General features: G+C 42.9%; 1 protein-coding gene and 1 long non-coding RNA gene across 4 annotated transcripts in view; one reads left to right on the plus strand and one right to left on the minus strand.

The window, feature by feature from the left end:
- Positions 1-7,416, minus strand: part of ALKBH8 (alkB homolog 8, tRNA methyltransferase) — a 51,126-nt gene extending 43,710 nt beyond the window's left edge. Inside the window, exons 1-2 of one of the 2 annotated variants that reach the window (XM_082682758.1) lie at positions 7,116-7,416; positions 1,663-1,798 (exon numbers count right to left, since the gene is read on the minus strand). In XM_082682758.1, the coding sequence (XP_082538884.1) occupies positions 1,663-1,798; positions 7,116-7,192 (213 nt within the window). In that variant the 5' untranslated portion in view covers positions 7,193-7,416. The remainder of the gene's footprint in view (positions 1-1,662; positions 1,799-7,115) is intronic. The other variant, XM_082682759.1, reaches the window with a different exon arrangement.
- Positions 7,417-7,598: 182 nt separating this feature from the next.
- LOC309840578 lies at positions 7,599-9,545 on the plus strand. Of its 2 annotated transcripts, XR_014298670.1 has the most exons (3): positions 7,599-7,717; positions 7,942-8,851; positions 9,377-9,545. It is a non-coding gene; the product is annotated as an uncharacterized lncRNA (long non-coding RNA). The 2 variants fall into 2 exon arrangements; XR_014298669.1 differs by having other exon boundaries at positions 7,942-9,545.
- The last annotated feature ends 3,736 nt before the right edge of the window (positions 9,546-13,281 follow it).

A 13,281-nucleotide genomic window follows, 5' to 3' on the forward strand; every position in this document is an offset into this window, starting at 1 on the left:
GAAATCTAAAAAAACAGATCCACTAGCAACAGCCTCAGAGGCAGGAAAAAAAAAAAAAATTAACCATTTCTTTCCTTACACCTCTAGAAGGAAAAGAAAGCAAGTTACATTTGGGAAGAGAAGAACAGAGATGAAGTCAGTTTCATCTTCTGAAGGCCTCACAACCTCGATGGCTCTTGGCAGAAACAGCAGTGTGTGTGCCGTCCTATGACTTCTAATCTATGATGTAGGCTGTCCTCTTTATAGGAATTTGGCTTAATTCTCTGAAGTCATTTATACTGTGTCTAATCTATGTACAGGCCTATTACCTGCTAAATTTAAATCTCCCTCAACAGGGGCATCCGGGTAGCTCAGTTGACTGAGTGTCTGACTCTTTTTTTTTTTTTTTTTTAAGATTTTATTTATTTATCTGACAGAGAGAGACACAGTGAGAGAGGGAACACAACCAGCGGAGCAGCAGAGGAAGAAGGAGAAGCAGGCTTCCGGGGTGGCTCAGTCGTTACCCGTCTGCCTTAGGCTCACATCATGATCCCAAGGTCCTGGGACCAAGCTCCCCATCGGGCTCCTTGCTCGGCGGGAAGCATCTGACTCTTGATTTCAGCTCAGGTCATGACCTCAGGGTCGTGAGATGAAGCCCCACACCGGGCTCTGTGCTGAACATGGAGTTTGCTTAAGATTTTCTCTCTCCCTCTCCATCTCCCTCCACCCTGCTCTCTTTCTCTCTAAAATAAACAAATCTTTAAATAAATAAGTGAATAAATAAATCTCCCTTAACCGATTAATTTCTAAAACTATCACACAGCACAGAAGACAGTGTAATGTGATACAAGGGAAGAGCACTGGTCTGAAACCCAAGTTTTAATCCCAGCTTCACCTTCTCAAGGGCATTGTGTTTGGCCCTTGGTTAGATGATGGCTGATCTTCCTTCCTACCCCTAAGAACCAAAAAAAAAAAAAAAAAATTGGATTCACGTGGAATTTTAACAATGAATAAATACTGTCACATACTTCTAGAATCTAATCCAATGGAATAAAAACACACGCAATACTGTGTCTTTACAAACAAAGAAAGCTGAGATCAAAGGGACTGCTCATGTACAAATAAGAGGAAAAGGTAAGAGTTAAACTGAGTTCTTCTTAACCCACAGTCCAAGAAGTCTCATAGTCCCTCATATGTATAATTGATACATATTATAGTACAATATATATAATTATTGCCATTAAAAAATGAAAAGTCTTTGTAAATAAGGTCTGATAAATTAAACCTGTTTTATAGAACATAATCAAAATACTTGTAACAAAAATGGGAGTTAGGAAGAGAGGGGAAAGAGAACATTAGGATACAAAAGACTGAGGTTTAGTTTTCTGTTCAGCCATTCTCTCAAAGGACACACCACCGGTCAGAGCCTTAGTTCTCTACTCCTCACATAAGAATTCCTAAGGGATTAAACACAATAATGAATAGAAGGATGCTTTGCAAATTCTATATACAGTGTTTCCCCAAAATAGAAAGTTAGTAGGTCCTGTCCTGTGTATACTGAACAGAGACATAACACAAGACTGAAGGGGAACAGCCTTCTTCTCTGAGCAATTAGTAACAAATGTGACTATGACACATTAACATGGCGAGACGACCACATTCAAACAGTAAGTTTTTGGTTACCTGAGTGGCATAGGTCACTGTCTCAACGCCTTCGTGTCTCAGCAAAGTATGCCTGGCTTTAATCTGTTTCCTTAAGAATTTCTTCTCGGTTTTAGTGAGTTTGTAATTACTGTGATGGTTGCTGTACATGACAGTACTGGGGAAAAAAGAAAAAGGTAGAAAACGACAACTTTAAGAATCCTAACGGAAGTTATAACAATGCTATTCATATATTCTGTAGTTTATAAATATTTCTATGTAATCATTTTTTCAAAGGCTTATTTGACTTTTCACCAACCAAGAGAAGTGAAAACAAACTGACGCCTGGACAACAAAGGGATATTTAAGAAGGTAACAAAAAAGCAAGAACATCAAAGAAGCAAGAGCACCTCTGAGCGTTCTAAAAATGTTCCAATGCTTTAGCTCTATTAATGGCACCACATTACCCACAGGTGACATATCCCCTCACTAGTGAAGTCCTAGGTAAAAATGTGCCACAGACAAATTCTACAAACATAAGGTTAGGAAAGGAAGAAAGAGGAAGAAAAAAGAAAACAAAATTTACAGAATATATGGTATGATTCTATTTACAAAAAGTTCAAAACCCAAAGTAAGCCATATATTGTTTAAAAATACACATATAGCAACATGCAAAGAAATAATAAACACAAAATTCAGGACAGAACTTGTTTCTGGCATGAGGAGAGGAATGTGATACAAAAGGGACACACAAAAGCATCAAAGGTATTTCTTAAGCCATATGGTGATTTAGGTTTTTTAATATTTTTTAAGCTATACATATTATGTATATTTATATCCATAATTTTTAAATACAGATATAAGAGCCCCAGAGGACTGTGTTTTCCTTCTAAAATATGTAAGTCAGCAAGTAGTTACAGAGCCCTTTCCCACAAAGGCCTTCACACTATCCAAATCAACACCCTACATCATGCCATTACCTACTTATTTCAGTCACAGAATTTAGCACAATTTGTGATGATTTGCTTCATAGCTTAATCTCCCCATCAGGATGTAAACTCCAAGACAGCAGGAAAGTCAGACATAGTAGGTGCTCAATAAAAATGTGCTGAAAAGATAAATGAGTGATAATGGGCAGATACACACATGCCTATTTACTGTCTCAGCACTCCGCAGCCTACAACTACAATACACAGGTCATCCTTTCGACAAGCTTAAAAATTAGTTGAGGAAAACAGACAAACATGAAACAGTGAAAGAATAACGTATCTTGACACAGTTAAGTGTTAACTGCAGAGTCTTCTGATGTGACATGAATTCGAAAAAAAATAAGATCGCCGTTAACGGGAAAAATCTGGAAGAACTTCAAAACAGAAGTCAACCTGAGCTGAGCACAGAAGGGCAAGAGGAACATGGAGTCATCTAGAAGGGAGGTTTCCAGCGAGGCAATAAAGAACAGGAGCTAAAAACAGAAATGGCTGCATCTGACCAAGAGAGGGAGAGGGAGGCGTACATTGTTTAGAGCAGAGACCGCTGGCTGATGCTCCGATCCCACTCTGCACCCACTTGAAAGTCTTCAAAGTTAGCAAACAAAATAAATTTAGGAAATTAAATAAAATGTATTCCAAAACAGTTCATAAACAGCCAAAACTCTCATTACAAATCTTTATGTCTAGAGAGAAAATGCTGAGTCGCCTGGAAGAACAGCCACGAGCTACCGGAACTAACCCACAGGGTCTGTGCAGGCGGAGCTGAGGCAGGCAGGGCAGGCCGCCTGGACGGCTTCGCAGGGAAGCGAGAGGCAGGAGGGCCTGCAGCAACCGAGCAAAAGAGAGAGACAGGAGCAGGACAAAAGAAAAGTTCTAGTACTTTCCGTAGGACTTGGTGACTACAGAGACGTGAGGGAAAGAGGAGACATAGATCATTTCTGAACAGGACAGGGCCCGAGTGACTGAGAGACCAGAAACATCATTCTGAAACTGGAGAGTCAGAAGAGCGTCAGGAGGAGAGACAGTGAGGAGGAAGAGGAGTCAGAATGAGTGGGACTGAGGATGGAACAGGGTTGAGGCCCTGGTGTGGTGTCTGGTGGGCTGGGGACAGCAAGAAGTGGCTAAAAGGAGAAATCAGGTTAGAAAGCTTAGACAGGAGGAAGATAGTTGAAGGGATTTTTTTTTTTTTTTAAAAGATACATTTATTTATTTGACAGACAGAGATCACAAGTAGGCAGAGAGAGGGGAGGAAGCAGGCTTCCCGCTGAGCAGAGAGCCCAATGCAGGGGCTCGATCCCAGGACCCTGAGGTCGTGACCTAAGCCAAAGGCAGAGGCCTTAACCCGCTGAGCCACCCAGGCGCCCCGAAGGGGTATTTTTGACACTGCACTGATTATAACTATAACTATTATAACTATAGTTAGAATAACTGTAACTATTCTAATGTTTGGCCCCTTCCATTGGACTATGAGCTCTTTCTTTGAGGACAAAGATTACGTCATAGCTGTCACCGTTTCCCCAGGGTCTCCGTGAGTGCTGTGAGACAGTATAATAACAGTGTTCTGCGTTCAAATCTCAGCTCTACCACTTACTAGCTGTACCACCCTGTGCGAGTTCTTTCTTTCTGTGCTTGGATTTCCTCACCTGTGAAACTGGGCTAACAGTGCCTGCTGTTGGCACATAACTCCTCCTAAACCCTGCACTAAAAAACTAGACCAAACTGGATCATGACTTCTGGCCGCAAAAAGCCACATCCCCAGGAGGGCCCCAGCTTCCCCATCACAATGCCTGCCTGAGAAAACTACAAATGCTGCCAAGAAATTTTACTATTTGTTCTAGCAACAACTGCCAATAGGCCCCTGATCTCCCCTTCTTTAGACCATTTATTAAAAGGGGATTACAATTGTGAATATGTATCTTTTGCAACTCAAAAGTATCTCTCTCAGAGCACCTGGGTGGCCCAGTCAGTCCAGCAACCAACTCTTGATTTTAGCTCAGGTCATGATCTTGGGGTCACAGGATCCAGCCCTACACTGGGCTTCACGCTAAGCATGGAGTCTGCTTGAGATTTTTCCTCTTGCTCTGACATCCCCCCACCCCAAGTTAACGCACCTGCACTCTCTCTCACTCAAATGAATAAATAAATCTTAAAAAAGAAAAAGAAAAAAAGAAGTATCTTTCTCAAGGACCTGAGAGCCATTCCTTTGAAATGTAATCATCAGGAAGGACAGGGCCTCTGTTTCCCAGTCTCTGTGGCAGGACAGAATCCTATTTTTAACTGCTAGCTAGCAAACACAGCTGGCCTAATTGCATTTGCAATGACCAACCCCTTGTGGCTTTTCACTTCTCTGACTCTGTGGAGCCCCTGCTCTACCTCTCACCCCATTCTACCTTTAAAACACCCAAATCATTTCTCACAAACTGGAAGGGAGCTCAGCTTTTTCCTCTACTGTCAGTAGTTCCTAAATAAAATCTGTTTTCACTACATTCATGTCTCGCTGTGTTAATTTCTGACACTAGCTCATAAATTTGTTAAAAGAATTAAATATGACTATTAATAAATTGTTGATAACTTCCAGAAGAGCAGGAGCAGAATGGTTTAAGAAGACAAAGAAAAGCTTAAAGCCCTCAAAGGAACTATCTTACTGCCATTCAAGATCATCTTCTTTGGAATGGCATCTTTGCAGTATGAAATGGAAAACAAGGGATAAATACACTAAGAATTCTTCTTTTAATATGTCACATGAGCCAAGACTGCAACGTAGAAGAGATAAGAAAAAGATGCTGAACATCTTTTTAAAAAGTATGACAGTAAGAGCCTCGTACCAGCAGATGGAGCTGCGTGATCACATTCTGTCATCTCTTCTTCCTTTTCTTTTCTTTCTTTTTTTTTTTTTAAAGATTTATTTATTTATTTGACAGAGAGAGACCACAAGTAGGCAGAGAGAGAGAGGAGGAAGCAGGCTCCCCGCTGAGCAGAGAGCCCGATGCGGGGCTCGATCCCAGGACCCTGAGATCACGACCCAAGCCAAAGGCAATGGCCTAACCACTGAGCCACCCAGGCGCCCCCTTCCTTTTCTTTTTTAATTTGAAAATGTTTTACTTGAGTTCGAACAATTAGCATTAGAAAATGCTTTAAAATTTTAAAAAAGTTGCAACTCGGAACTCAATCAGAAATACTGAGTGAAAAACAATCCTATTAATTCAAGTGATAGTGTGTTTTGTTTTTTTCCCTTCTTCCTTTTCGAAGACAAATTCAGATAGCCCCAAAGGCTCATTTGTTCCCCATGCCAGTGACTTAGCAATGTGCGGGCCCAGCAGGTCTGAGTCACCTCAACACAAGGAATAGGCTGATACCAGCTGCTGAGTTCTGGAGGTGCCCCCTTTCTAACAAGGTGGCTTCCCTGGCCAAGAAATCTCTACTACTGCACAAAGGTTTGGGTGTTCCTTGCCATGCTGTGGGAGTGAGGTCACTGTTCACTAGAGAGCATTCGCCATACAGAGTCCAGTCTAATCAAACACAATCTAAGCACACTCTCTGTGGGAGAACAAGATACTAGAGATTACACAGACTCTGCTAGTAAGTTTAACCCTAACATATCCTATTGGATATTGCCCAAGGGCAAACTAGTGTGATCCTGCCCTCCTTGAGTGTCCATAATGAACCGATGCAGCATAGGAAAATGTTCCTGGCTTGTAGATAAATTTGAATTTAGTAGCTATTCAAACTGCATTGCCTACTAAAAAAGAAAATTAAAATTTTTAAATGGTTAAAACAATTTGACCCCATCACCTGTCATATCAGCGTGTTTTAATTCTTTGAAGGATACCTACTCTATTTTCTTATGTCCTCATTAATTTGATTTCTCTCTTTCTTCTCTAACTTACCAAAAAATATACTAAGTGAAAGTAGAGATTTTTGTCTGTCTTATTCACCCTGGAGCACTCAGCACCTAGAACAGGATCTAGCAACAAAAAGTCACCCAATAAACGTTTACTGAGTAAGCCTGTACTTACTAAACTTAAGCAACCTTGCCTTATTTCCTAAACCACTTCTTCAGAACTCTGAGCTTAGTGATGACCCACATCGATGTTTTCACTAATACTTGGTGTGTTCCTCTATCTCTGCTGTTTTCAGACTGTATTATAATTACCCATTTGTGTGTTGGGCTCGCTCAGAAAACTGTCGTCGACTTGAGGTCAGAGACTTGAGTGCCTGCCATACAGTAGTAGGTAGGTACTCAGTAAATATCTGTGAAATAAAAATCAACTGAAACCACAGCCTGACACTCCTAGGGGCCCAAGGGCCTTAGGGAGTACTCAAACGCTAGCACAGCAACATTCAGCCATGTGACCCCGCAGACCACCAGCACCGCCTTTTCCTCGCTGCATTGGCACAGGTCAGACAAGCCCCGGCAGCGCCAGACTAACCCTCGCCAAGCGGTTATCGCCCGTCCCCAACTCCAAAGGAAACAGAAGAGTGACACACACACATAAGCATCCGTACCGAACACACACAAGTGCACTCGGTACACCGACAGGACCCGCCGTCCACGGACCAGCCCAGGTGCCCGCTCCAGCCATCCCTGCCCTCCCTCTGGCCTCAGGCCCATCCGGGAGAGGCCGACATGAGAACGCGGGGCTGCAGCCATGCCGCCTGCCAGCGCGCAGCGGCGCAGGCTGGACTCTCGCCAGGCTGACAACCCGCCTTCGCCAGCCTCACCAGTTTGTCCCCAAAAGCAGCGGCGGGTAACCGCACAGCCTCACCTGGGCGCAGCCATGTTGGAGGAAGCTGCACTACATTTCCCGTGAGCCTGCGGGGCGACGAGGCGGCGCTCCCACAATCCCCTTCGCCGCCCTGGACTCTCGTCTTCCCGCACTGCCTCGCTTAGGTCTGTGAGCCACTCTGCGTTCTTGAAGACTTGGTTATGTATTTGCGGGAATAGTAAGGGCTGGAATGCATCTGACTTCTGGTGCCTCCCCACATGGTCAATGTCAAGCCCGTTGTGTCCCTTGGTCGCACAGTGGTGCCTCCCCTCCTTGAGCTTGGTACATCTTTCCTCCTGAATCTTCTTAGAGGAACGGTCGAGGGCCTTGGGGGTCTGAAAGGTGACCTCGCGCCCAGGAGACAGAGAGGAGAGGAAAGGGAATATGAGTGTGCCTGGGAAGTTGGCGGGGGCGGGGGGCGGGGGGGGATCACACAGGGGCTGGATGATGTGTGCAAGGATGCGGGGGGGGGGGGGGGGGGAGGGTGGATGCAGGATGTAGGAAAGATGGGCTGCCCCAAGTCACAGAGGACTCTCTGTAATTATAGAAACCGTTCTCTTGTGTAGGTCTGAGAGGGCCCTGGAGGAAATGGTGCTATGTGACCGAGCTGCTGGTGGAAGGTGGGAGCAGAGCGTGAAAGTAAGAAGACTAACAGGCTGGTGCGGTGCTTAAGTACAAGGTAACAAACTATTAAGTTGGACCCAGCAGTGGCAGAAGGAAAGGAAAAAGATTTGGTAACAGACCAGAAGACACGGGAGAGGATGATGATTAGCCATTGTTATCGCTCTAATGTCCCGTGTGGGACGTGAATGTACTGTCACCATTCTGTCTGCATTGTTTTTTGTGAGCTGTGTGAGTGCGGGGGAGGAAACGGGGGAGGAGGACATCACTTCCTGGAGTGCCATCCATGCAGGGCCCCCATGCGTGTACCTGGTCACAGTGAACGGGCAGTAAAAGCTGGGGCTGGCTGGCCTAGGAAAATTGGCCCCTGAAGAACATGTTAGAAGGAGGCAAGTTCAGAAGTTGGGGGCAGATAGGCAGCCACTGCAGTAGTCCCAAGTAGGAGAGGCTGAGGCTGAACTGCAACAGTGAAGAGCCAAGTGCTAGCGGGAGGTTAGACAAAACACACACCGCCAACGACCTGATACAGTATAAAGGAAAACCTGCTCAGTCTCGCCATTGTGTTCTTCTGCACAGCTAGATGTATTCAGAAACACACTTCACTGGAGCTTTCTACGATGATGGAAATGTGTTAGCTGTCCAGTATAGTAGCCACCTGACCATATGTGGCTTTTGAGCATTTCAAGTGTGGCCAGTACAACGAAGGAACTGATTTTTGAATTTTTATTTTTATTTGGTTTTAATTAAATTTAGATAGCTGCATGTGGCTAATGGCTAGCAAACTGGACAACAATGTAAAGTATCTCCTCTTGGCCAAATTCAACTATTTCATCTTCTTATTCACCCTGCTTGAAGGTACTTAAAGCTTTTAAAACTTGAATTTCTTAGCCTCCATGAAGCCACCTTAGTTATCTTAATTCTCTTTATACATTCTGATCACCTGTTTTTAGAGTTTTTCACTAGCTTGCCTTCATCTTTCCACGGTTAAACAGAAGCAGTCCTTCTGGTTTTGTTTGACCCTCTTCTCTTATTCTATAGTTTTTCCCCATCTGCTGCCCCAGAGTTGGAGGGATTTGTGAATCATTCCCTAATCTTTTATCTTCAGCCGTGATTTCCCTTTGGGAGGCAGTTTGGTTTAGTGAAAATAATACGGGGACTAGGGTATGACCTGATGCAGAAACTACAGAACAGCACTTGCCTTTGGGGATTGATCTAATAATTACTTACTATAAAATATCTAATAAATGGTTCATTCCTTTTCTACCTTTCTCGTCTTGAGTTACAGGCAATAATTCCAACCACACACTGTCCATCCTTGCCTCCAAATACTTAGAAAAAGGTGGATACATAAAAATTTTGTATGAAATCCTTTTTATACAGGCCCTTCTCTTTTGCTTGGAATACTGCATGGGTCGTTTCTCCCAGAGAAGATGACTCCCTGAAGCAATTTTCAGCTACATTAAGGCCCTGTTTTATTCATTATGTAATTCCAGGGTCTTCTATAGTCTTGTAATAATAGAAATCTAATAAACGTTGAGCTGAAAAGAAACTTAATTTGAAGGTAGAATTCATCTTCACCTGTGCCAAAAGCTTTATGTGGTGATCTATAATAATTTCTCAAAGGTATTAAATACTATCCGAATGACTTTTTCCTTAGTAAAATTCATCTCAGTTTCTTGGTAGGAGCAGTTCTCTGGATGACAGGTGCAGGGGTTGGAAAGATTTTTCTATAAAGGACCAGATAATATTTTCTACTTTGTAGTCACACATGGTCTCTGATCACACATTCTTTTTTTGTTCTGGTTTGTTTTTGTTTTGTTTTGTTTTAAACAACACTTTGTGAATCTAAAAACCTTCCTTAGCTCCCCTTATGCCAGCAGGACTTGGCTCACGGGCTATAGTTTTCTAACCCCTGGACCCCCTTCCTGGACTCTGTAATCTTGAGCACAGTCTCAAGGTGAAGCTAAGATTGATGTGAAGATGCTTATTATGAATTACAGTATAAATGAATTTAATCAGATTAGTCAATACAACATTTTAAGCACAGAAAAGCAGAGGTCTACCCTACAGTAGAGCTCCAGAAATCAAGGCTAGGAGCAACCTATCATTCAGAATTGCTTTTAGTTGCCAATGACAGAAAACTAGACAGACTGCTCTAAAAAAAAGTGATTTTTTTCCTCAACTGACAAGCCATCCAGACAAAAGCTATCATTGGCATTGGTTCTACTGTTCAAAAATATCATCAAGAACCCAGGTGCTTCCCACTCCTCCCACTCCACCAGTCTTTGTACGTTGACTTTTTGTCCTCATTCTTGACGTCTCCTCATTACAAGATGGCTGCTGCAGCTGCTCCAGATACCTTGTCCCCATACTAGTGTCTGTAGCTGGAAAAAAGGAGAAGAGTCTCTGCCTTCTCATCCAGGAAATGAAGTTCCCAATGGACTCCTTCTTGTTTCTTTGATCATACATGGACTGCATACTATAGGAGGCAGAATAATGGACCCCCAAAGATATCCACACTCTAACCTTTGGAAATTGTGAATATGCAGGAATAATGAAGTTTGCAGACCTCAAAATAAAATATCTAGGGGCCCCATATAACCATGCAATCCCTTAAGAATGAAATACCCAGCCCTCTAGTTCCCTTTCCCGTCAGATCTTAACACTGGTCTTGGTGGTTGTTAAAGGAGGAAAAGGAGGGGCGCCTGGGTGGCTCAGTGGGTTAAAGCCTCTGTCTTCGGCTCAGGTCATGATACCAGGGTCCCCGCATTGGGCTCTCTGCTCATCAGGGAGCCTGCTTCCTCGAGGCTCTTTCTCTGCCTGCCTCTCTGCCTACTTATGATCTCTGTCTGTCAAATAAATAAATAAAATCTTTAAAAAAAAAAAAAAAAGGAGGAAAAGGAACAATGAAGCTGGCCTCCCAGTATCTATAGTCTGCTATACAGCTTGTGGGCTGCTTCAAACAAGGTCTGAATACAAAACCAGCAAACAAAAAACCAGAACATCTACTCTGGCCAGAGCAAGAGAGATTGAGCAGAAGAAATAAAAAAAACTGGAAGTGTAAAGGATTCAACATACTGTTGCTGGCTCAGGGAGGTAAGAGTCTGGGTGCAGGGTCTGGAGAGAGGCTTCTAGAAGCTAGCAGCATCCCCCAGCTGACAGCCAGGCCATCAAGGAAGTGGGGACCTCAGTCCTACAACCACAAGGTACTGGATTCTGCCCACAATCTGTATTATCTTCGAAGCAGATCCTTCCCACAGTATCTTGGTCAGGGCCCAGCCAGCTAACAGCCGTTCTGTCCTTACAAAAGTCAGAGCAAAAAAACCAAGCACACCAACGGAAACTCAGGGCCGTGAAATAATAACTGCGCTAATTTGTTACATCAGCAATAGAAAACTACTACACATGCTACCCCTGACCAATCACTAACTAAAGGGATTGGGATTGCCAAGGCTGCTTTCAGCTAGTCATGCTTAATTCCATGGGGCTGAGATGAGGCCCGTCCTCCCTGTGATCAAGAGACCTTGGAAGAGTACACTCTACCTGGAGGAAAGTAAAATGAGTGTTCTATCAGCAAGAAGAACACGAAAACATTTGTTGGGTAGACAAGTAACAGCATATTCCATAAGAGGTTTAAACACTTCATGCAGCTGGATTTATCCCAAAACCCAAGAGAAAGGGACACTGGAAGGACGGGCGCTGTCATAAACTAATAAAGCACTGAAAGTTAGAATTTCAATAGCATCACGTTTCTACTTCAAGATTCCCAATCAGAGGGGACGCCTGGGTCGCTTAGTTGGTTGAGCAGCTGCCTTCGTTCGGCTCGGGTCATGATCCCGGGTCCCTGGGATGGAGTCCCGCATCGGGCTCCTTTCTCAGCGGGGAGCCTGCCTCTCTCTCTCTTCTGCCTGCCTCTCTGCCTGCTTGTGATCTCTGCCTGTCAAATAAAAAATTAAAAAAAATTTAAAAAAAGCTAACCAGGGAATTTAAAGTTTAAAAAAAAAAAATCCCCAATCAGAAAATATCAAAGATGTTCCCAATAGTCCCTGAGACTTATTATATATTTACAATGGTTCCAAATTGTGAAATCATTTCACTGCAGTTTCAGACTTAATTCCTAATCTTAGAAGGTTTCTAATTTCCCTTCCTCCTGACCCAGATCATTTGTTTTTGGCTACCTTCTGGCTTTTTCCCCACTTGTCCTCAGTGGCAAGTGTACTACTTTTGCTTTTTTTTTTTTTTTCCCTATTTATGGTTTAAAAGAAAAAAAAAAAACAACTTTCATTTCTCAGTCTTTCCCCTTATTCTTCTGCTACTTATTTTATCCCTCCTAGGTACATGACAAGTTTGAATCAGATGACAAGTTTCCTTTCCAAACTTTTGTCTCTGCTGCTTCCCGGATTGCTGTCTTCTTGAAACTCCAGCAAGAATGCATTATGTAAAACCATTTGATGTTCACAGTGACATTTCAGAACCGAATCCATTATTCATGCTTTGGTGATAAAAATTCAATGAAAAGTTTGCAGTTTTTAAGTCATATGGTGAAAGAATTCCCGTGCAGTAATTAGAGGCAAAAGAAAAGAAAAAAAAAAAAAGAAAGAAAAAAGAAAAGAGGCCAGTCTTCAATGTGTTATATAAAACATAAAAACACTGCTTGGAGGATTGGTGGTTTTTTCAGTCAGGTGCAAAATGTAAGATTTTACCTGTAAAACATTAATGTTTTGGGGCGCCTGACTGGCTCAGTGAGTTAAAGCCTCTGCCTTCGGCTCAGGTCATGATCCCAGGGTCCTGGGATAGAGCCCCCCCATCCCACCCAACGGGGCTCTCTGCTCAGCAGGGAGCCTGCTTCCCCTCCCCCTCTTTCTCTGCCTGCCTCTCTGCCTACTTGTGATCTCTGTCAAATAAATAAATAAAATCTTTAAAAATAATTAATGTTTTAATGCCCACACCCACCCTCCCCACACACAAAATGGTTTACTTATTCTTGAGGCTGAAGACCTGCTGCTTCACAGAAGGATTCCTTACTTGCAGAGTACTTCTCAGACAGAAAAGAATAAAGTGCAGGTAAGTCAGGGTACAGAAAAATCTTTGCTATGGCCAGAGGACTGGGATTTGTGACTTATAAAGATGATGGTCAAATGAGGCAACTTTTAAAAAATATTTCCCTTTAAAAGAATTTAAAACACATAACCTTAAAAATGTATAAACAATTCATTTAAAAATGTTAACTTTGATGGCTTCGTACCATCATTAATCTCTAAAAAAATGGACCAAACTAAAAAGAT

This window comes from Mustela nivalis (genome assembly GCF_964662115.1).
Source record: "Mustela nivalis genome assembly, chromosome: 9".
Classification (NCBI taxonomy): Eukaryota; Metazoa; Chordata; class Mammalia; order Carnivora; family Mustelidae; genus Mustela; species Mustela nivalis.